The sequence below is a fragment of the Cricetulus griseus genome, chromosome 3, assembly GCF_003668045.3.
Source record: "Cricetulus griseus strain 17A/GY chromosome 3, alternate assembly CriGri-PICRH-1.0, whole genome shotgun sequence".
Lineage (NCBI taxonomy): Eukaryota > Metazoa > Chordata > Mammalia > Rodentia > Cricetidae > Cricetulus > Cricetulus griseus.
Genome location: NC_048596.1, coordinates 215,891,130 through 215,915,981, shown reverse-complemented (window position 1 = coordinate 215,915,981; position 24,852 = coordinate 215,891,130). Strand labels below are relative to the sequence as shown.

The window sequence follows — 24,852 nt, the reverse complement described above, 5'->3', positions numbered from 1 at the left end:
ATACTCCTCAAATTGTTCCACACAATAGAAGCAGAAGGGACATTGCCAAACTCTTTTTATGAGGCTACAATAACCTTGTAAGCCACACAAAGACACAACTAAGAAAGAGAACTACAGACCAATATCCCTCATGAACATTGATGCAAAAATTCTCAATACAATATTGCAAAATTGAATCCAAGAACACATCAGAATCATCCACCATGATCAAGTAGGCTTCATCCCAGGGATGCAAGGATGGTTCAACATATGAAAATCCATCAATGTAATCTACCATATAAGCAGATTGAGGGGAAAAAAACATGATCATCTCACTAGTTGCAGTAAAAGCCTTTGACAAAATCCAAAACCCCTTCATGATAAAGGTCTTGGAGAAATTAGGGATAACAAGAACATACCTTAACACAATAAAAGCAATATACAGCAAGCCAACAACCAACATGAAATTAAATGGAGAGAAATTCAATGCAATTCCTGTAAAATCGGGGACAAGACAAGGCTGTCCACTCTCTCCATACCTCTTCAATACCTCTTCAATATTGTCCTTGAAGTTCTAGCTAGAACAATAAGACAACAAAAGGCGATCAAGGGAATACAAATTGGAAAGGAAGCAGTCAAACTCTCACTATTGGCAGATGATATGATAGTCTACATAAGTGACCACAAAAACTCTACCAGGGAACTCCTACAGCTGATAAACATCTTCAGCAAAGTGGCAGGATACAAGATTAACTCAAAAAAATCTGTAGCCCTACTATATAGTGATGACACACTGGTGGAGAAAGAAATCAGAGAAACATCACCATTTACAATAGCCACAAACAACATAAAATATGCTGGGGTAACACTAACCAAAAAAGTGAAAGACCTGTACTGTAAGAATTTTGACTCTCTAAAGAAAGAAATTAAAGAAGATACCAGAAAATGGAAAGATCTCCCTTGCTCTTGGATAGGTAGGATCAACATGGTAAAAATGGCAATCTTGCCAAAAGCAATCTACAGATTCAATGCAATCCCCATCAAAATCCCAACACAATCCCTTGAAAGAACAATTCTCAACTTCATTTGGAGAAACAAAAGACCCAGGATAGCCAAAACAACCCTGTACAATAAAGGAACTTATGGAGGCATCACCATCCCTGACTTCAAGCTCTATTACAGAGCTATAGTCCTGAAAGCAGCTTGGTATTGGCACAAATATAGACAGGTAGACCAATGGAATAGAGTTGAAAACCCTGATATTAACCCACACACCTATGAACACCTAATTTTTGACAAACAATCCAAATTTATACGATGGAACAAAGAGAACATCTTCTACAAATGGTACTGGCATAACTGGATGTGGACATGTAGAAGACTACAGATAGACCCAAGCCTTTCACCATGCACAAAACTTAAGTCAAAATTCATCAAAGACCTCAACATAAATCCAGCCACAGTGAACCTATTAGAAGACAAAGTGGGAAATACCCTTGAATTAATTGGTACAGGAGACTGCTTCCTTTACATTATACCAGTAGCACAGACACTGAGATCAACAATTGATAAATGGGACCTCCTAAAACTGAGAAGCTTCTGTAAGGCAAAGGACACAGTCAGCATGACAAAACGGCAGCCCACAGACTGGGAAAAGATATTCACCAACCCCACATCTGACAGAGGGCTGATCTCCAAAATATACAAAGAACTCAAGAAGCTAGTTTCCAAAACACCAAACAATCCAATTTAAAAGTGAGGTACAGAACTAAATAGACAATTCTCAATAGAGGAATCTAAAATGGCTGAAAGACACATAAGAAAGTGCTCATCATCCTTAGCCATCAGGCAAATGCAAATCAAAACAACTCTGAGATACCATCTTACTCCTGTCAGAATGGCCAAAATCAAAACATCTATGACAGTTTATGCTGGAGAGGATGTGGAGAAAGGGGAACACTTCTCCACTGCTGGTGGGAGTCCCAACTTGTACAGCCACTTTGGAAATCAGTATGGCCACTCAGCGAGAAAATGGGAATCAGTCCACTACAAGATCCAGCAATTCCACTCTTCCCAAAAGAAGCACAATCATACAACAAGGACATCTGTTCAACGATGTTCATCGCAGCACTATTTGTAATATCCAGAAACTGGAAGCAGCCTAGATGCCCCTCAACCAAAGAATGGATAGAGAAAATGTGGTACATTTACACAATGGAGTACTACTCAGTGGGAAAAAACAATGGAATCTTGAAATTTGCAGGAAAATGGATAGAACTAGAAGAAACCATTCTGAGCGAGGTAACCCAATCACAAAAAGACAAACATGATATGTACTCACTCATATGCAGATTTTAGACATAAAGGATTACCAGCCTACAATCCACACTGCCAGAGAAGCTAGTAAACAAGGAGGACACTAAGAGAGACATACATGGTGCCCTGGAGAAGGGGAAAGGGTCAAGATAACCTGAGAAAATTGGGAGCACAGGAAGAGGGGGGAGGGAGCTAGGAGAAGGAGAAGGAGAGAAGAGGAGGGATGCAGAGGACATAAGGAAGCAGAAAGGTTGAGTCGGGGGAAGAATAGAAGATAACAAGAATGGAGATACCATAATACAGGGAGACATTTTAGGTTTAAAAAGAAATCAGGCACTAGGGAAATGTCTGGAGATCTACAAAGATGACACCAGCTAACAACCTAAGCAACAGAGGAGAGGCTACCTTAAATGCCCTCTCCTGATAATGAGATTGATAACTGACTTATATGCCACCTGATAGCCCTCATCCAGCAGCTGGTGGAAGTAGAAGCAGACACCCACAACTAGTCACTGAACTGAACTGGAATCTGATGCAGAGAAGGACGAGTGAAGAGGAAAAAGGTCCAGACCAGGCTGGTGAAACCCACAGAAACAGCTGACCTGAATATTGGGGAACTCTTGCTCCCCAGACTGATAGCTGGGATAACAGCATGGGGCTGATCCAGACCCCAAGAACTTGGGTTTCAGTGAGGAAACCTTGGAAATCTTTGGTACCTCCTGTAGTAGTTCAGTATTTATCCTAGCATAGGTGTGGACTTTGGGAGCCCATTCCACATAGAGGAATACTCCCTGAGCCAAGACACACGGGGGTGAACCCAGGCCCTATCCTAAAGAATACAATAGACCCTGATGACAACCTATGGAAGGCCTCACCATCCAGGGGGAGCAGACAGGATATGTAATAGGTAGGGTTTTGGTTAGGGGGTGGTAGGGGAGAATGGGAGGGAGAAGGGAACTGGGATTATCATGTAAAACAATCTTGTTTCTAATTCAAATAAAAAATCTGAAAAAAAAAAATACCTCAAAAGAGTCGATTTGCATTGCAAGGGCTTCTTCAACCCAGTCATCAATCACTGCCTGTCTAAAACTTACCTCTTGCCACCTTGCTCAGAGTAGAAAGTCTCTTCAATTTAAATAACATTTCTGAACTGGGTATGTGGTAGAGTGCTTGCCTAGCAAGTCAGAAGCCCAAGATTCCACCCCAACACCACTCACTCACTAACTAGAGAAACATATAAGCAAGCAAGCGAACAGTTTGCACTTGTGTGTGTGTGTGTGTGTGTGTGTGTGTGTGTGTGTGTGTGTGTGTGTGTGTGTTATGTGCATGTCCTTGTGTGCTTGGGTGAATGTGTGTGTGGAAGGACAAAGTTCACATCTGAAGTCTTCCTCGATCACTCTTCACCTGAACTCAGAACTTAACAATATTGTCTAGCTAGCCAGTCTGCTCCCAAGATTCCCTGTCTCTGCCTTCTCAGGCTGGAATTATAAAAGGGCTACCATACCCATAGGACATTTGTGTGGTTTCTGGGGACCCAAACTGTTCTCATCCTACTTGCATGGCAAGTGGTTTATCCACAGAACTCTCTCTCCAGACCATCAACAAATATCTTAAACTTCTTCCTAAATGAGCATGATCACAAATGCCTATAATCTCAGTAAACAGAAGGCTGGGACAGAAAGATTACATGTTATTTTTAGCTATATTCTTCAACATCTAATTTAAGCAAAAGAATATTTGTTTATGCTTTTTACTCAACAGAGACATCTTCTCATTTGGTTCAACTTCAAATAGGAATGGAATCTCTTTTTGAAATCATTTGAATAAAAACACAAGAGTGATTTTAAAAAGCAAGAACAGAGAACACACAGCTAACAGAAGTGGGTTTTGCAGCCTTGGAAGAGAAAAAGTAGTGGCCCAGGTTAACCTGAGCATCTCTCACTAATGAAGATAGGAGCTGAGGCTTCTGGAGTGGGCAGTTCTGAGTTTTCTGTGTCTATGTGGAGTCATCCAAGATCATTGACTTCGAAGAGGGCTTCCAAATACACGTCCAGTGCAGTCTCTGAATTTTAATGGTTTAATGGTCTAGCTGACACTTCCATTTGAATGAGTCAATGTCACAGCCTCTGCTCAGTCAGAACCACTTTCCTCCCTAATGTCAAGGCTAAATGGTCACCTGTCAACTATCCTGTAGATGCCAACCCATCTGCACATATCACTGACTGTTTATATGTTTAGTATCATTTTGTGCTATTTAATATCAGGGTCCCCTACCAAAGCCTATGCCCCCCATAGCAGTTCCCTGTCTCTTCTGTTCACTACAGAATGTATTACAGTTCCAAGTTCTTGAGTGGTGCAGATTGTATGTTTGATGAGTAGATGAGTGATAACTGGATTGTTGTGCACACATGAGATACAAGAGTCACCACTGAAGCAAACACTCTGGGTGACGTTAAATGTCATTGACCAAAACTAGTTCTTAAATGTGCTTCTTGTGTTTATTTCATCAAGCATCAACATTAGTGCATATATTCAGAACTTTGAAAAGCACTAAAGGAAGAGTCAATATCTCCCACTCAAAAAGAAGAAAAATAATTGAAGCAGTTACAGAACCCTTCGTGAATGATCCAGACCCAGAAGAAAGTGAGCAATAGGCTTTTTATCTACAATAAGGCAGAAGTGGCTTGTAACTCTGTCTTTGGAATTGCATAAAAGGGTGCTGAGGATGATCTCACAGGTACCTGCAATCTAAGCACTCAAGAGGCTGAGACAGGAAGACCACAAGATTGAGACCAGTCTGAGCTTATATATAGCAAGATTCTGTATTGGAAAAAGGATGTAAAAAAGGGAGTCCTACATCCCCAACAAATCCTCCAGCAATCTCAAACCAGACTGAGTTCACAGTACAATTATAAAGAATATGACTGACTTTATGTTCATTAATATGTTATTGTCATGAATACAGACAATGACTTGATAACAACAGCTGTCCTTGGAAATGATGTTTATTTTCCCCAGGTATTAAACTATTAACTTCAAACGCCTACCTAGCAACTTCAGAAGTCTGACCTTTCACAAGGAAACTCAGAGTATTTGAGTTGTCTCTTTGCCTTTCCAATGCACTGAGTCTTGTCATTAATAACAGCTTTGTCAGCTTCAGCTGCCATGTAACATTCTAATGGATTTCACTGAAAGTTCTAGACACAATCCATTAGCTTGGATGCAGAAAATAAAAAGCACAGGAAAAGGGGTAGAGTTTGTAATAAAGACATGATTATTAAAACCAACAGTATTTTCTACTTTAAAAAAGAAACCTTACATCGTGAGTGTTACATGCCATTTCTTTTTGACAAGCTCTAACTCAATAAATATATCAGTATTTAAACACACACCAATTTATAGCAATCTCTTACCCACTCAAGTGTTACTGTAAGATTGATTTTTCTCCCCTAATGGAATTTATACAGAAACGACCCAGACTCTGGTGTCTACTAAGACTGTATATATACATATATATATATATATATATATATATATATATATATATATATATTTATCCATGACACACACTCCAGTCATGCACTCCTGTAGAAAATCCCAGGATACTTTTGTTGATACAGATCCATTACATGGGCAACAGTGAAGCATGCAAAACTCCAAATTAGTAGCTTTAAGTAAAAGATTCTTAACTTTGCAAATTTCAAATACAACCAAGCTGTTTGTACAAAGGTGAAAGTGTGTAAAAGACACTCCAGTGCACATCAGAGGGGTGAGTTAATTTTAAATAGCTGCAGTTTGATACCTCCTTCGTCAGATGGTCTTGTCACCTCACTGCAGCATGAAAAGCTAGGGTAGAGCTCGGAGATCTCTGACTTGTCATCTCCTAGACCTGTACCAAAAGTGCTGCTGGAATGAGAGCGAGACAGGTGTCTCTGGTACTGACTCGCCTTTTCTACATCAGAGGGAGAACATTCAGACACATGAATGAGTGACTGAGATAACAGATAAAACTTCACAGGAAAGCAAAAACAATCCCTGATTAAATACTAACTCCTAATCTCTGCTACTCTAAGGTTCTGGTCAACCATCCCCAGACTTAGCATGGACTGCATCACATCCATACAGGACCTAAAAGATATTTCTTCTCATTTAGTCTTTTGGGTTTGTTTGTTTGCTTTTTAAGAGACACAAGGGATAAGAGATGGACAAAAACTAAGAAAACATTAGAAAAGTAAAACAATTTCTTTGCAAGTGAACATCCGCTTTAAATACTTGCTTTCAAGTAGCCCTGCGTACATAGTACTTATATTTTGATTCTTTTGAGACTGTGAAATTAGACAGTAATTTTCAGACCACATTTGCTAAACATGGCTTAAAAGTCTAAATGTTTAGCCATGCTGTAACTATACCAAATCACTCATCTTCCCCCTTTAATGACAGACATGTCATCTAAGCTAACAGTCAAATAAGCCTCTATGGGAACTACCCATTTTTATTGTATAAGAATTAGGAGATAAATGCTAAACACCTGAAGCTTTAATTGTAAAGCAAGCATGATGCTGTAGAGAAACCTCACTGTTTTTCTATGTGTAATTTTTGAAACCTGACTCTAAAATATTATAATACTCAATTTCATGAAACAAATCTCCTTTCTGTCTCAGAAGCTCTTTGCAATCCAAATAACTAGATCTGTAGTCCCAGAAAGCCTATAGAATCATATTTGCCAATGAAAGGCAAATGTAAGTATGCTCTAGACACCATTTTAAGTGAATCTAGGACAAACTAATGTAGGATTTATTTCCAAGTTCCTTGGTAAGTTTTGTTTTCATAAATAACTAATGTTATTTTTAAGTGACATAGTACATTTCTTGGGTTTTCTGAATTTTCAGCTTTCAATTTCCATGGCATGTTTGCCACAGTGCAAGTCTATAATTCATCATCATTAACATTCATGACAAAGCCCAGGGAAACAGAGAGGAACTCAAACAATACCAGAGAGCATATGGAGACTTCTAGACTGAATATTGTCCTCCAGGGGGTCAATGTCGAAGATGGAGCCAGGGTCTGTTCGCCACACTTTGAGGTCTTTCACCAAAAGGAAGAAACCAAGAGATCAAGAAGGGGCTTTGAAAATTCAGCATGGAAGTCACTCAAGCAAAGGCAATATGCTAAAAGTGGCCCAGTGCACTTCAGAGCCCAGAGAACAGTGGGAAGCAGGGGTGGGGTGGAGGCCTCACTTTCATATGTAGCTGCCAAGGAAAGTTTGTCATCAAATTTGAGTAGCCTAGTTTCTTCACAGTCCAGCATGGGTGTCTCCATAAAGCACCATGTGACACAGCCCAAGGCAGATTCACATATGGCTGCCATATTGTTTCTTACAGCATCCCAAACCTCTGTACTTCTGTGCTCCTCCCAAGAACAGTGAACATGTGCTTGATGTTCCTGCCTATAGACACCCGAGTATTCATGGGAAATGACAGAAATGGTTGTGTTTAAAACTGTTCTCTCAGTGTAACAGGAAAGAATGTTGGAAATGTAGGCAAATGGTAGGTTCAGTTTTCATTCCAAGACTAGGGTCTGTGGGAGCAAATAAAGCAATGTAGGACACCTTTATCACCGATTCTAAAGGAACCATGAGGGATGGGGGCACGGAGGCATGAATAAATAAACATGGTTGCTGCCCTCAATGAACCAAAACTCAGTTTACTTCTGTGTTTTGATGGCATGTTGCCATAGTTTATATCTGAAGTGTCCCCCAAAGGTCTATGTATTGAAGACTGCTTCACAAGCCTATGACATTATTCAAAGCTGTAGAAATGTTAAGACACCTCTCACTGGTGAGAGGAGTTAGGTAATTGGGAAGTTCCCTCTAAGAAGATCTTGGACAAGCCCACCCAAGTCTCCATTGCTTCCCAGTGGCTGTCTTCCTCTGTCACACACTCTGATGGCACTATACTGTTCTGCTACTGCTACAGATCCAAAATCAACAGAGCCAAATGACAATGGGCTAAAACCTCATGCTGTCAGCCAAATGAACACGGTCCTCTTTTAAGTTGATTTCTCAAGTAGTTTGTCACAATTGCAGACATCTGACTAACAAAGATGGAGGCCAATATGCCCTACTTTTATTGTAGCTGCAGGCAAAGCTCAAATTATAGAATTTCTGAATGCATTTGTTGTTACAATGGTTGGACCTAAGAGGGCTGTCCAGTGATAAACAACTGGGAAGTAGGTACCCAGTTATGGGAGAAATGACGAGAGACTAAAGAAACAGCAAACTAAAAGCAGAGTTTCTTAGCTATTATACACTGTGGAGTATACACAAGCACTGTTCTGTCAGGACCTATCTCATTGAAGCATCATATATACTACTCTAGGTACTGTTGTTGTTATCATTTCATAGGTAAGGAACCTGAGGCTCAGGTTGGTCAGAGAGCTCTGCCAAGTTCATCCAACCAATAAGCAGCAGAGCCCCACAACAAAAATAGGACCAGCACTAACTATCTTGATCTGCATTAACCAGCAAATATATGAATTTGTATTTCCATGCATGGTGTAGTCCCTGTCTCACTGGGCAGTTTAGTGTTGGTCAAATGTATTTCATTTTATGACTTTATAAGCAAGTCTTCATGGACACTGATTTTTCCCTGTAAGAAGAAACTGACTCCTAGATTACCCTGAATAAATAATTTTAGTTATAAATCTATATTTTAAAAGCAGTGATAACTGCTATAGAAAATACTATAAATACTAACTCTGAGAGCCCTGTCTAGACAGTTTCATAGTTTTTAGCAATGATTTCACCATCATTCCTGGTCCCTGATCTTTGTAAGACCCCAGGGTGAGATGAATCACACCACTCCGTCCTATGAGTTATTAGCACAAATCAATGAAACTCTCCACTTCTGCATCACTTTTACTGAAAACATCATAATTCATTCATCCATCTTACTATGACCCCTTTAAGTCATCAACCTGAGAAAATGAGCAAAGCTACTAATAGCCTTCAAATAGGTCTGGAGAGTTTCTTTGGAAAATACTGTTTCCCTTTGGTAATGATCCAAGTCACTCAGGGCCCTTGTGACTTGGATCATGCACTTCAGATTAATAAAGTGAGCCCTCACTCACTTTAGACTTAAATGTTACTCTGTCAAATAAATGCTTCCCCATCCAACTCACCTCTCCACGCCCTTTCACTGCTGTGACTCTCAAACAGAGCTCTTCCCCTCAAGAAGAAGGTAACCTAACAGTGAGGTTACAGAGAAGTATAAGCCATGGTTGCCAAAACCTCTCTGTGATAGCTTGGATTGGCTGTCAATTTGACAGAATATAAAGCCTTTAAGGAGGCAAATCTCTGGACACACCTGTGAGGGGTTATCTGGATTAGGTTGAGGTGGGAAGACCCATCCTAAATGCAGGTGGCACCATTTTATGAGTTGTGGCTCTGAAGTGTATAAAATGGAGAAAGAGAGCTGAGTATAAGCAGTCATCACTCAGTGCTTCCTAGTCATGGATGCAATGGACCGCAGGTACTCCCACCATAACCGCATGGGCCAGACTATGCCCTCGAACTGTGAATCAAAATGACTCCTTCCTTAAGCTGTGTGTGTGTGTGTGTGTGTGTGTGATCACAGCAATGGTTAAAGAAACTACACAGTGAGCAACGCAGCTGGAGTAAGTATAAAACTTCGGAGGCTAACTACAGCAAAAGAAACAAGGCTCAGAGTTTCCTTTCCAGCCTGCTTATCCTTCAGTCTGATTTCTGCTGATATCTCAAGTCACATCCCCTAGGATTTTCCTGGACTGAATGGAAGAAAAAAGACACAATGAGGAGAGAGCTCCCCTCTAAATAACCAGGCTTTCTAGCAGCCCCCAAATATCCTAGTTCAGAACCACAAAACCACAAACTGTTCATGTTACAGAATACCATCAGACCCTCTGTTTGATGACAAAAAGATGTAAGTGGGAAAGGACTATTCTGTCTCCCATGTACATGATGTCTATGGTGTAACACTTTTACCAAGCAAGTACACAGGCTAAAGGAAGCCGAATGTTCAACCATTATAATTTGCTCCTCTCTGGGATGATGCTGTTTAACAAGGCAGTATTAAACAGAACTTTCAAGAATAGAAAGTATAGGCCATACTATTATCTGAATTTTCTGGATCCCTGTCAGCACCATGCCAGAGCATTTTACCTGTGATCAAGTTGGAATTTACATCAATCCTGTGAGGTCAGATGAACACGGAAGCAAGTTCCAGAAGCAGGCCTAGCCTTTTGACCATGCATATCCATGAGAAGACCCCACACTTACCAACGATGATCCCAGGTCTCCTGTCCATCTCCACGACATGAGGCTGGACACCTTTATAGGCAGCATCGCTCACAACCTGGGTGTTCTTCCTCGCCCGCTCCATCACAGGATCATCCACAACAGGAGTGAAGCCTCTCCCCTTTGTCTTCTCAAAATCTTCATGATATTTGACCTGAAAAAGAAAAAGAATTCAATTCAAACTGAAATTCCTGATTGTCTCATAAAACGATAGACCACATAAAGTGCACCTCCGTTGTTATATATCATAAATATAATACAGTATGATATGCTTGCCCAAATACTCCAAAAACAACATCAGAAATCAAGCACCAATAATTTTATATTTTTAAACACTATAAAGAGCATCTCCTTTAAAAGATATGTAAACCTGTATATTAGTAAGGTATAAAAGACAATTACTTTAAAACATTAGTTACTTCCTGAAACACACAATTTGACTACAAATTGATTTCCTATCTTTCACCTGCAATATACAATAGTGACAAGTTATTTGAGCATAATTCTTCAATATGACAGTGCTACTTAAAATTAGATTAAGAGAGTTGTATATATTATGTAAATTTTTCATATAAAATTATTAAAATTGTGTATATGACATACATTCATTTTATGTTCTGAAATTCAAAGAGGGCAATAATTATAACACTCTGAAATTACACTAGCTTAAACTAAATTCACTTAAATGGGTGAATTTTTTGTTAAAAAATTTGACACAAAACTGCTTTTGACATACACTCAAAATATTCTTTATAATATGCAAATATACCAAAATAGGTCTTTAAAAAGTAAGTAAAAACCAGAGTCTAGATAAATGTCATTCACAAATGTATTTATAGTAATCAAGTTAGAAATAAAAGCACACCAAAAATAATTGAGGGGAAATTATTTTATTAGAATAAACATTTTCATTACATTTCTGTGTAATAATAACACTGTGCCCCCCCCAAGGGCTCATTCACAATCCCATGCTTTGTTAGTTGTCCAGATTAATAGTGAACCAATGCCATCCAAACACAGGTCTTGCCATTCCTTAGTATGTTTAAGTCATGGAGACAACGATCTGTCACATCCTACCATGGAAGCATGATTTTGTGCTTCTTTAACATGTCTCAAAGCAGGTGTTTCTAAGATCAGACATGGTCTACCTTTCATTTGTTTGTGGTCCTGCGTGTATTTCACCTACAAAAGAAACAGCAGACATCCATGAAACTGGATAGCTATAATCTAAAAACTGCATAATATCGTAAAGCTTTTCAAATGGGTAAGTCATGTATGACCTACCAAAATTATTTCCCAGGTAACTTTTCTTTCATGGGATTACATTTTGTTCCAGATTAGTTACTTAAAATTACACTGGTGATGATTTCCCTTAAAAGTAGTGCATAAAGGACTTAAAGCTGTCAGCAGGAAATAAACATGTGTGCCCAACAGTCAGTAATAACTACCAGTAAACCTGCTTCACACATTTAAACAGGGCAGATACAACATGGACTAGAGCCTGAATGTATTTTCTGTTGCTAAGCAATTTTTTGCTCTGAGAGTGCTGAGGGAGGCACACGAGACGTCTTCTGATTTTCTTTACTTTTTTTCCCTCACTAGAGAATGGGGAACAACCAGGAACAGATCTATGTTTTCTTCTGGGCAGCTATAGCTTAAAGACAATTGATGTTGAATATGCCCAATCTCCCTGGGCAGGAATGCTATGACAGAGCTGTCAATTATGAGTCCCATATGCTGCCCCCAGGCATGGAGATCTGCTGGGTATGCAGTGAGTGGGGCCCGATATTCAGATCTGTGGGCATTTGAAGGATTTCTGCAGTGGAGCCCTGGAGCCCTGGAATTCACTCAGGCAATGTGTGCTCACTGTGGACCATTTTCCCTACTAACTAAATTCTATATTAAATGCACTAAACTTTTTATCTTCTTATTTTGAATTACTCATTTCTAAATTTGTTTTTGTTGAAAACATTTAACAACTTATGTTCAGTGAAGCACATCAATACAATGACAATTTTTTTAACTTATACATCAAAGACTTGGTCAATTTCAAAAATACTGGATAAAATAACATGAATCATGGCTTAATAAACTATAGGTACAACTATCAGTCACATCTGGGAATATTAATAAGGGATTTCACGAAAATGTAAATGTACATAGTGAGAGCTTTTGAAATTCATCTGTGACCGCGTATGTGTTTATTGGAAATAAATTTTATTTATAAGACAATAAACAATACAAGTACACTGTAAAGGATTCATCCTTTGCAATTGTTCAAAATGAATTAAAACCACTTGCCGAACTAATATTTTCTTGATTCTTCTTTACTCTTTCCATTTCAGGAGTTACGCTTAAAGCAGTAGCCTTTCCAAGTTGACCTTTATAATAAACCTACCATTTCAGAGAAGAAAACCAGAAGATTGTGAATCAGTTTAACAAAAAAACAATCACATCATATTTAATAAAGGGCTAGCCAAAGACTGGAACTCATTAAAGCAAAGGAGAAAAGGAGGAGAGGGCAGAGGAAGGGACTTGAAATGCTTTCATCTTGGAGCATCTATTTCATTTTGGCATAGCAGTGTACTTCTTCTCAATCACTGTGGATAAGCTCAACCAGATCACCAGTAAGCCTGGAGTGAGCCTTTAATCACAGATTGGTATGAGAAGAGATGCTTTGTGGATATTACAAGTCTTGTTTGAATAGAATGGTATCACATAGCTGTGTTTTCTCAGAAATTAACTACAACAGAGCCCTGAATGGATGTATTTCACAAGGTACCATGGAAAACCATGAGAAGACATCATGTTTCCCTCTATTCCATTCCTCCTTTTCACTAACCATATCCCTTCTTTATAATCATAGTGTCCTATCAAGTATGACTGGGAAGAAATTAGTATCTCCTCCTCCAAAAAAAAAACTCTTAGGAAAAGTAGCAAATGATAACCTGCCTTTGACTCATAAATTAGTCAAACTGCTTTCTGAGTTTTAGGCATAAAAGATGTCTTTGAAGATTACTAGATTTCTGAATTTCCTCTTCCAAGGAGCCCACTCTGTATGTTAATGACTTCCTAAAAGGGTGCTCTCAGTGAACTGTGGGTGTGTTATATAAACAGAGGGATCTAGAGTAGTCCACGAGTCTAAGTAAAAATGCTGCCTTGGGCCAAGAGCCTATTAACTAGTCCATTTAACATGTTATATCCAGTCAACCACACATACTTCACCATTTTCCCCTAGAAACATAGTAATAATCATCACAAGTGAGAGAAATGGCCAGGAGGGGCCTGACAAGCAAGAACTCAGGCAGGTAGGAAGCAGAGCAAGCTAGACTGAAGGACCAAGATGCCAGAAACTACCCCAGTCTTCGTAGGCAACCACAGCAGTCACCAGCATGAAAATATAATGAGGAGGAAATACCACAAATTTCGAGACAGTCATCATAATACAGCCCTGCAGACTGCAGCACCTACCACCCTGATACTGTCCTCCGAAGAAGCTGCCAGGCAACTGAGGCTATCAACTCAGATGCGACATCTCTCTAGTACAGTGGTTCTCAACCTGCCTAATACTGAGGCCATTTAATATAGCTTCTCATGTTATGGTGACCCCCACACATAAAATTATTCTGTTGCTACTACATAACTGTAGTTTTGCTGTTGTTATGAATTATAATGTAAATATCTGATATGCAGGATGTCTGATATGTGAACCCTGCTACCTTGATACACTTCCCTCATGTGCATATTGAAACATTTGATATCATTAAATACAAATGATAAATACTGAAATGTTCACACATTACTGATATTCTTCTGGTTTTCTTTCACTCTCTTCAACTCTGGGAGATCCGAAATGGATGTTGCCTGTTTTAGCTCTCCTTTGTATTTGACCTATAGAGGAGATATAAGAATTTTCATAAATAGTATAAAGGGCTCCAAGTGACTACCACAAGGTCTGGAGCTCAAATCTACTATTGCTTTTTACACAGTGGCCTCCTGTTGACCGAACTCAACTGATCAAGAAGTGTTGATGATGATGCTTAAAAGCAGTCTGTTTCATGTCAAAGCTAACTACAAACTCTACAAAGAAAAGCAATGGAGATAAGAGAAGACCCTTAAAAAGAAACACAAGAATGATGCCATGACAATGAACCAGAATTAAGGCCCCTTGGCAGGCTGGGAAAGTGCTTTAGTCTGCTGCTGGCCCCCGAGTTTCCACCATTAAAATGCCCCTGACTTCTTCATCTACCTTCAGAGGTATTAAAGATACACTACATTGACCTCCACCTGAAAGCACATACTCTTACATTTTAAAGTCTTTCAAAATGCCAGTTTTGCAAGAAAGAGGCTATCCTCGATATTGAGGAAAGTTAAAGGAAAGGAGGGGGTTGACAAAGGGTAAAAGGTAACTACTTGGGGTTCCCCTAAAGGGATTTCTAAATTCCAGGAGACCTGAGTTCAAGTCCCAGATCTTCCCTAACTTGCCATGAATTCTTGGCATGGTCTCTGGCTCCTTGAAATTCAGTTTTCCACATCCAACAGTCAAAGAAATGAATAATGCTGTGCTCAGGCATTCACATGTACTATTAAAAAAGGAAGCTAACTTAGAGCAGAGGTCCATCTTGGTTGTTAACTAGGACTGATTTACTACAATGGATTATTAAATGACTGGCTGGTGTCTTCCATTTCACTTATAAGGAGCACTGTCTTGGCACTGCATCATAGAATGCCTGTCAAGGCAAGTCTTCTCTTGCCCAATCTCTAATACTGTTTTCCCCTCCAAACCATTAACCTCTCTACTTCCCAGCTTCTTACAGAAATGCATTTTTAGAGATGTAACAGCAAACTAGAAGTTTCACAATGGAAAGATGTGGCTCTTATGGATCTTTGTGTCCCAGTGACCAGGACAAAGCCTGGGATGCTTAATGAAGACCTCTTGAGTAAGAAAGTGTGATGCAAACTCCTTGACTCACACAAGGGTCATACTTCATGCCCTTCAACGTTTGAATGTGTGAAAGCTTTCCCAAATGTATAGAGGGCCACTGACTTCCAAAGTCCCTTTTAAAAAGAAAACTACATCATGTCAGATAAAGCATGAAAGAAAACAGAATGACTTGCCGCACTCAGCTGCTCCTGGTTCCTCCTCACTCTCTCTATCTCTGGGGTCATGGTTACTGGCGTGGCCTTATAGTTTTGGTCTTTATACTGGAGCTGGGGAACAAAGCATAAGGCAGTTTGGAATCAAGGGAAATAAATGTTTACCACTGGAACATATTAAAGGAAATGTCACATGTCACAGATCATTAGTATTTTATCATTTCCCACATGATACCAATATGCACTTTAAATTACTTAAATTTTTTCATACAATGGATTTTTATCATATTCTTCCCATCCTCTGCCTCCCAAACATTCCCCACCTCCCTACCTACCCACTTCATGTCATTTTCCCTCAAAAAAAACCCCAAAGAAACAAAAAAGCAATAAAACTAAAAATACCAAAACAAAATAAAACAAATACACATAAAACAAACAAGCAAACAAAAAAACAACAAACATGGAATCTGCCATGTTGGCCAGCTACTTGTGGTCACAGAGCCTGGCCTATAATGTGCTTGATACTGCATTAGACACAGCTGATTTTTCTCTTTCTCAGCAAGTATCCATTGGAACTAGCTGCTTGTGTAGGGGGAGGGCTTTGTGTTCACTTCTTCCAGATCTCAAATTCTTGAGACCCTAGTCCCCTAGCTTTTCCTTGTCAAACGCTCTCTACATTATTCCTTTCGTTGCCAATTTTTACACTATATAATTTATTGATGACTAATTATTTGCTCTCATCAGTAATAAGGAATCATCCCTTCTGTGAGTTCACCGATTCTTGACATTAAAGCAATGTTTACTAAACTGCCATATTATGTTTAAAATTATTTATTTTCATCATCATTTAATAACAAGTCACATTAAATATAGACTCTTGCCATCACTCAAAGCATTGAGAACAAAGGTGGCAAAAATCCCTCGCCTCTACTTCAGGGGTATACTGCCTCTACTACCCTTCCTCACAGGGACCTCGTTTCTCTCCAAGTTCTAGTGTTGGAGGGCCTGACACTGGACCTAACACTTACAGAACATGACCTGGCCTCTGCATAGAGATCTTTCTTAGATGAGGGAAGAAAAGGGAGATGACTTCACTATCCACAGTCAACTGTGCCAACAATTCCACAACATCTCGAGAAATAAAAGAGTATCAAACACAGAGCAATGGGATGACATGTCTGCTGAGAGTTCTGACAACTGAGGTAGAGCTGAGAGAGAAAATCCTTTTTGCAAGGAGCTGTGCAGTGACAGTCAGTGCATTTTCAGAGTTTAAATTCAGCCTTAGGGCTTACATAGACCTTGCTCTTGAAAAGCAAACTCTTATGAAAGAACATGAAAATGAAGAAAAATTTGAGAAGCCTGAAAAATAAATGGAAAGAGATGTATTTCTTCCAATGTACCTTCTCCAGAAGGAGTGACATTCATTTTACTGTTGCATGTAAGAGTTTAGGCAAGTTCTCTGGATGGGAGTGATAGAGTTACAATGAGAAATGTTTCAAGTAATCTTTATTGGTGGAAATATCATTTATGTTAGAGCTTGAACTAAAGATTTGTGGAGCTGCATTGCTGACAGGAAGAAGCTACAATTGCCAGCTCATGAAAACCCAGATATCAATTGAATGGGAGACTCTTGTCCTAATTCTCCTATTCATCAATTTGACATGTACTTTAAATGTAATATCTCTTTGGTACTCTAATCTTTGCTTTGTAGGAAAGGAAATTTTATAGGTAGCAGTCTATGAAGAGTATATAACAAAGTCCAGAGCTGGAATAAAACCTATCAGTTCTCTAGGGTCCATGTTCCTCTCCACCACTTCAGTGTTAACTAAACAACCTGGATTCTGTCACTGTCATGCATGGCACACCATGTAAATTCTATAGCATCTATGATATTATACCCTTATTGTTTTCAAATCAAGTTAAGAGAGTATTGTTGTGGAATATTAGTTTAATATGTGTTACATTTGTTTATGCTGTGGAACATTTGTTTAATGATGCAAAGATGCATTGCATTCTTTTATGTTATTTTTATTTAATTCTGTGAAGCTGTGTTGCTTTGCCTGTCTGAAACACCTGATTGGTCTAATTAATAAAAAGCTGAATGGCCAATAGCTAGGCATGAAAGAGAGGACAGGCAGGACTGGCAGGCAGAGAGAATAAATAGGAGAGGAAGAGATAAGATCAAGGAGTGAGAAGAAGAGAAGGAAAGAGTACACCAGGGTCCAGCCACCCAGCTACACAGCATGTCATAGAGTAAGAAGTAAAGAAAGGCATATAAAATAGAAAAAGATAAAAGCCCAGAAGCAAACGGCAGATGGGATAATTTAAATTAAGAAGAGGTGGCTAGAAATAACCCAAGGTAAGGCTGGGCATTCATAGGACAGAATAAGACTCCATATATTTTTGGGGAGCTGGTTGGCAGGCCTCCAAATAGCCCAAAGTGTAAAAACAACCAACTACAGAGTATTGTTTCTATCATAAATGGACAACTAACAACCTGTTTTGGGGAGGAGAATGAGGAGAAGTAGTTGTTGAATAAAACAATTTAATCACTAAATCAAAGACTGAGCAATACTGGGGCTGTTAACATACTCTTGAATGGGACTCTCCATTCAACACTAGGGACTCTCCATACTACAGTCTTATGCTTGGTATTGCAACTCCTGCCCCACCATCGCCTCCTGCCGCTCTTCCTCCCAAGAACTCATCACTTAAGTCCTCTCCCTCTTGAATAGGCTTGGGTCCTGAAAATTTTAGTCTTCTCTACCAGGAAGACCCTTCCTCACAAAAGCAACCTGAAATCATTCTTGAGTCTCTAAGACAAGACTGCAGTGTTGTTCCTTCTCCAAGACTGTCCCTCCCCTGCCCCACCCTCCGTGACATACTATTCCTCCTCTGCATTTCCAGAACACTTTGAAATTATTGCTTATGGTTAAAAAAGATAGTACTTATCAGGTATTCAAAAAATAGTAACTAGTAAACAAATACAAATCACTGTGACAGTATGTAAGACAATGCATAATAGCAATTTATGCCCTGTTTCTCCTAGAGGCCTTAAGACTACCCACAACCACTTGTAGTCTGTCTCACTCACTGAATTCCCCCTAGAGCCCAAACAGAGCAGACCTTCAGTTAAAAAAAAAAAAAAAGCCCAAGAAGAAGCAGTATGGAATGTTATCTCCACTTCCAAGAAATGCCCCACACAGTGACATTCACTGTAATGAGATTTCACCTATGCAGGTGCTGTGCTCCCATCATGTATGGTATTTTAATAATACAGAAAAAAAACACTTAAGGAAACATGATCACATTGCAGTTCTGGTTTTATTTAGCTCTCCTTAGCTTGGGAGGATCTGAAATGCTTGTTACATGTTTAATTCCTTCTTTGTGTTTCACCTGAATAATTTATTTTAAAATATAGTTAATTTATTCTACCCAAAGCTTAAGATAGTTAAGAATTCTTCTATTGTCACTGCTGTATAATTGGATTTTTTGTTCCAATATTATATCCCCGTTAGTAGGAAATGGTTTCTTATTTCCTCATGCTTTCTGGGTTCTTTATTCTGAAGTACAAATAAATTCATATCTATCAATCACTATATGCATCCTTCAGTTAATATAAACAATCATTGCTTATAACCAAAAGCTTTATAATTAAACATATATACAACATGTCTTGGAAATTATCTTAATATAATGATATATTATTTTCTATCTGAGAAGCAGTTCTATTTATTAATGTGTTAATTAGAATTTAACATGCATTTAAAGGTAAAAATCAAATTGAATTATCCCAAGTCTTGCAAATATTGATATCTTACTGGGAGCACACAGGTAATCAAATAGAACAACAACAAAAAAAAATGTGGCTACAAAAAAGAGAAAGGGAAGAGGCTCATGTCTCTTCACATCCTCTGCCAGCTAATGGCATTTTCCTGGGAGTCTGGGAAACTTTACACATAGGCAGTAATTGGTCCAATTGGGGGTTGCTGACTAGAATTATCAGCACCCTAGTTCTGGTTTCCTGGTGAAGTGCTGAGATATATGCAGGCACCACACTCCCTTGCCACACAGTAGCCTGCAATCCAGTGTTCCCCACCATGATGGACTGCAGTCCCTCAAACCAAGCGCCAAAATGGTCTTTCCTCCTTTAAGTGGCTTCTTGTCAGGTGTTTGATCACACCATGGAAAGCTGTAACTAGCACACCCTGTAACCTGACATTAATTCCATCCACTAATTTCCCCTTCAAGTAGATTTACTTAAGAGAAAAATCAACTGGAAACATGATAATACATGGAGCAAGAAAACAAACTAGCAAGGTCTTCCCTTTTAGGTGGCATTTTGTATCTAAAACTCACAGAAGACTAAACTCTAGGCAAAGAGAACCTAACTGTGTAAGAATGGGAAGTGCACACTGAAATTTATCAAAGATTTAAATCTACAGTAAATGGGTTTGAGAAATCACTTGGTAATACTTAAAGCTAAGATCTAGGCTGGCATAGAGCACTAGTCCCTCAAAGTCTCAGGTATCACCCATCTTAATATCTGTGGATTTAAGTGAGTAAAGAGAGGCCAGTCTCAACTCAGATCCAAAATAGTTAAATGGAAAGTTCACTGAGACAGGTTTCCTCTAATGAGATTCAAAAACAGATCTTAGCACAGAGAGCTAATAGCAAAAAGGCTTGTCCTCAGAGGTGGAAAATGTCGGGATGTTGAAATGTTAGTGAATCACCTCCTGGTTTGACAGATCAGGATGATCTTGAAAGGCCAAGTTTCCATTAGAATATTAAGTAGAGGGTTATAGCCCAACCTCGGAGACACAGAACTGTGCATTTATTGTTTGCTAGAAAAGACTGAGGGAGAAAAGATGACATACTGCACTGCTTTGTGTGGTTTTCTTGTGGTGAAAAGCCCAGCACATTAAAATTGAGTATTTTTGTTTTTCAAGATGCTAAATAAAAACAGCACAGTCATTTCCCTGAAAGGGAATTACTAGACATCATACTCACTATAGAACATTTGTAGCTGATGACATTGATGGGTGCATTTCAGACACTGTCATTGCAAAGTGAAGGGATGCAACAGTTTACTTATCTTCCCCAAACTAACTTCTTGGCCAGACTCAAGTAGAGCATGATTCAGAGTCCCACTAAACGGAACAAAATGTAATTCACTCTAAGCCAGACCTCAACCTCCAGGTCCTCTCTCTAGCTGTCATCCTCAGGACAAGACTTCCTTCATGGCAGAAAGATTTGACTGCACTAGCACTCTGAACAGTTTTTATAATTTTGTATTAAAGTACACATCACCTTGCCCCTCCTGGAATTCCTTTTCCAACAGAAACCACCACCCAGTCACATGCTCAGGATACTACCTTACTCTGAGTTAGCCCTGATGCATGTCATGAAAGCAGTTCTATTTGGATGGCTTAAAGGAAAGTTCTGGAAGGTTGTGTCTCCATGACTAGAGGTGAAGAGATGATTTGGGGGATGAATGTTAAGGAAAGCATCATTTCCCACACCCATGGCAAGAAACTAAATATATGAAATGCACACAGATAAACACCCTCCCTCCTGAAAGGACAAGGATTATCTATTGTTCATGTCAAGCAGTAAATGGGAGAAATTTCTCCTACAGCATTAAACATCTCTCCTGCCCTTGCCCAGAGTCAAAGGCATCATAGGGTACAATCTCCTTATAATTTATACTCAACAGATGTATTTTTCTTTACTGAGAAAGTAAAGGGTAAATGAAGCCAGAAAACAGAAATGTGGGTACAGAGCTGTGTCTGGAAAAGGCTCAGAAATATGATTGACACACGACAAAAATGAGTTGGTGCTATATTAAAAACCAAATCAATACCACTTCAGCTACCAAACAGTGAGCCCTTTGATCATTTCACTGGGGTACAATTCCTTTGCTCCAGGAGGTGGGAAAATATTCGAGGTATCCCTTCTATATAAAATATAACACAGCTAAAATTCTGTTCCAAAAGGTGAAATGTAATCCTAGATTTTATTGAAACGCTCCATGCCTTCTTTTCTTTGTTCTAAATGAAATGGAGCTTGAGGCTGAAGGGGAACAAAGCTGCAGTTTTCATTCTGGAATTTAGACCTTTGATGGTTGATGACAACATCTTTCAGGAAAGTGAAGAATAAAACACAAAAAGTGACCTGCTAAGAGAAGAACTAAAAACACGCATGTAGCCCCTCTTTCTGGGAAAGGACAATTAGTGCTGTGGAGAACTTACTGAACTGATATTGTGCTGGGTTTTTTTCACTCGTTCAATCTCTGGAGTATTACTTAGGGCTGTACCAGCTCCTACTCCTTCCTTGTAAGACACCTTCATAGCGGGGAAAGGAAAATAAGAACACTAAGGTTATTAGAATTCAAGTCCTAGATCTACCTGTTGCAAATCAAGACTATTTCTCAGGTTTTGCAGTAGTGTGAATACTGGTTTTTTTTTTATGAGTAGCAATATTGCATGAATCAAGGAAATAGCCCATTATGATAATAAATGCCAACTTTGGTTTCCAATCTCATAACCTCCTAGTCCAGTTAATACTTGTTCTAAAGCATGATGTATAATGATAACTCTTTCCGCAAGCCTCCTGAGTTCCGCTGGCACATTAGGGCCCCCAGATAACACAAAGAGATTCATATATTAGTTACAATGCTGCTAGCCAATGACTAGGATTTCTTATTTGCTAGCTCTGTCTTAAGTATCAACCATAACCATTAATCTACATATTTTATAAAGACTTACCGAGGACATCAGTGGCATGTGTCCTCTCTTCCTGGGATCACATGACGACTCTCCTCTTTACTGCATTTCCCAGAATCCTCCTTGACTACTAGCCCCACCTATCTTGCTTTCTTGTTGGCCAACAGTGCTTTACTTATCAACCAATAAGACAAACATATATACAGAAGGACTTCCCCCATCAATGATGAGTACCTTTGCTGGGAGCAGATTATTTGCCCAGTTAATACTTGTTCTAAGGTATGGTGAGTACCCTAGCTGGAGGCAGATTATTTGTTTTAAGAATATAAATTGGCAATCTACAATTCCCTGCTTTGAATATAAATATATGGCAGGACAGCCAAGACTGTACATAGAAACCCTGTCTCAAAAAACCAAAATATATGTAGATAGATATAGATGGTATAGGTATACGGAATATGTGTGTTTGAGAAAAAGCATGTTAGAGAAATTCACTCAACAGTTAGCATCTAACCCCAAAACAAGGGTTCCTTCACACCACTGCTAATCTTCCAAATACAGAAGTAGCTTAGCTGGGATACTTGTGTCATAAGTAAACAATCTATCACCAGTATCAGCCTTGACTCACCCTCCCCTTTGTTGAGTTATTCAAATCTCTCCACCCCTGACATCCACCCCTGACATCTACCCCAGACACCTATCCCTTTCAAACATAAAGCAAAACAAATCAAAGTTCTCCACAGAAAAACAATGGCCCTAAAAAGTTACATGAGGACAGAATAGTCCCCACCACCAACACTGGCTAGTCCAACGGGCATCAAGGAGACAGAAGAGTGATGTAAGACCTGAACTGAAAGAGATGAAAATCAGGAACATCACAGATCACAGGAGACAGGAGCAGCCCTTTCTCCAACCTTTCCAGTGGGAACTGTCCATCTCTTGGCACAGCCTGTTGATTCTTTGGCAGATCCCAATCTTACCAGTCTGCCTGTCCTGAGAGTGAGAGTCAGCCAATTAAGTAGGAAATGGAGAGTGCTCCAGAGGTCCTCAAACTTAATGACATTTGCCCTTTTGATATACTTAGTACTAAATGACTGGGACAATTCTACATTACCATATTTGGCTGTGTGGTCCATTTGATCACTCCATCACGAAATTCAAGTTCATACATTTACCAATTAGCAGAGCCCTACTTTCTTAACAGTACACAGGCAAGTCCTGTTACTCAAAATGAAAACAGGGAAGTTTACGAGTCAGTTTTAAACTAGTAAATCTCTAGGTATGTTCTCCATGCAAATTCAGTGACAATCAGGAGGAGAGTCCCTTCATATGTTTACTTTCATCTTCAGAGTAAAATTAGTGTGGAAGATTAAGACTTTTCCTGAGCTAAAATCTAGTCAACACCTGTCATTTGTACCTAACACAAAATTTGGGTTTGAAATTCCAAAACAATTGGAATTTAAGAGAATATTTTTTATTTTGAAGAAATAAATTCATGTGATGAAAAATGCAAGAAAAAATACAAGAAAAAAATTAGATAATGAGAGAAAAGACATCCTTTAAAAATTATAATATTTTGCAAGTGGATGGGGTGTTGTTGGGATCTATTCCATTAGTAGAACATTTCCTTAACCTGAAGAAGGACCTAGAGCTACAAGAATAAATAAACTATTTCAACTGTGAAAAAAATACAAATAGGACGTCCCTAACCAAAGCATCAGAAATGAAAACTTTCTGACAGCCCCCAGTGGGAAGCTCCATACATGACACTTGTGATGTTTCAGCTACAGCACAAGTACACTAAAAATTACACGTGGAATTATCTCAGGCTGTGCAAATAAAGGGTACATGAAACACAAGTGACTTTTATATTTAGACCTACATCTCATCCCCACTATAACTTATTATTATATAATAATTTGCAAATATTCCAAAATCTGAAATAGGCCTAGCCCCAAGCTCTGCATACAGCAGCTACTCACATTGCTAATGTTTTGTTGTGTCATCTTGATTCTCTGAATTTCGGGAGTATCTACCACAGTGGAATAGTTGGAAAGCATTTTCTCAGCTTCATCTTTATACTTTTTCTAAAAATACAAAATTATATAAATTGAAATCTCTGTATGGACAGAGGAGGGGATATGGTGCCACCTCCAACTCTACCACACCACATGGCTGTGACTTACAACTGAAGATTCAAAGTAGCTGTTAACACAACCACCAAAATCAAGGTTGTGAGCACACCATCTGTCACAGCAACCCCACTTCTATGCAGGCTATCACACTCGGCCCAGACCATTCAGAAACCTCAGAGAGATTGACTTCCATGTCTTTCCTAAACCTGGGACCTCCTCTTCTATGTGCGAGCAAACTCAGTCTCTGCCCAGGATCTCCAGAGCACTT

The 24,852-nt window shown here is 39.1% G+C and overlaps 1 protein-coding gene across 4 annotated transcripts in view; it reads right to left on the bottom strand.

Moving 5' to 3' along the window:
- The window catches only part of Nebulette (LIM zinc-binding domain-containing Nebulette), a 359,562-nt gene that overhangs the window by 17,497 nt on the left and 317,213 nt on the right, over nucleotides 1-24,852 (bottom strand). For 2 of the 4 annotated variants that reach the window (XM_035441482.1, XM_027405281.2), the window contains exon 5: nucleotides 10,610-10,781. In XM_035441482.1, the coding sequence (XP_035297373.1) occupies nucleotides 10,610-10,781 (172 nt within the window). Of the gene's footprint in view, nucleotides 1-6,097; nucleotides 6,248-7,287; nucleotides 7,381-10,609; nucleotides 10,782-11,704; nucleotides 11,810-12,928; nucleotides 13,022-15,745; nucleotides 15,839-21,975; nucleotides 22,069-24,431; nucleotides 24,537-24,852 lie in introns of all 4 variants that reach the window. The other 2 variants (XM_035441480.1, XM_035441481.1) reach the window with 2 other exon arrangements.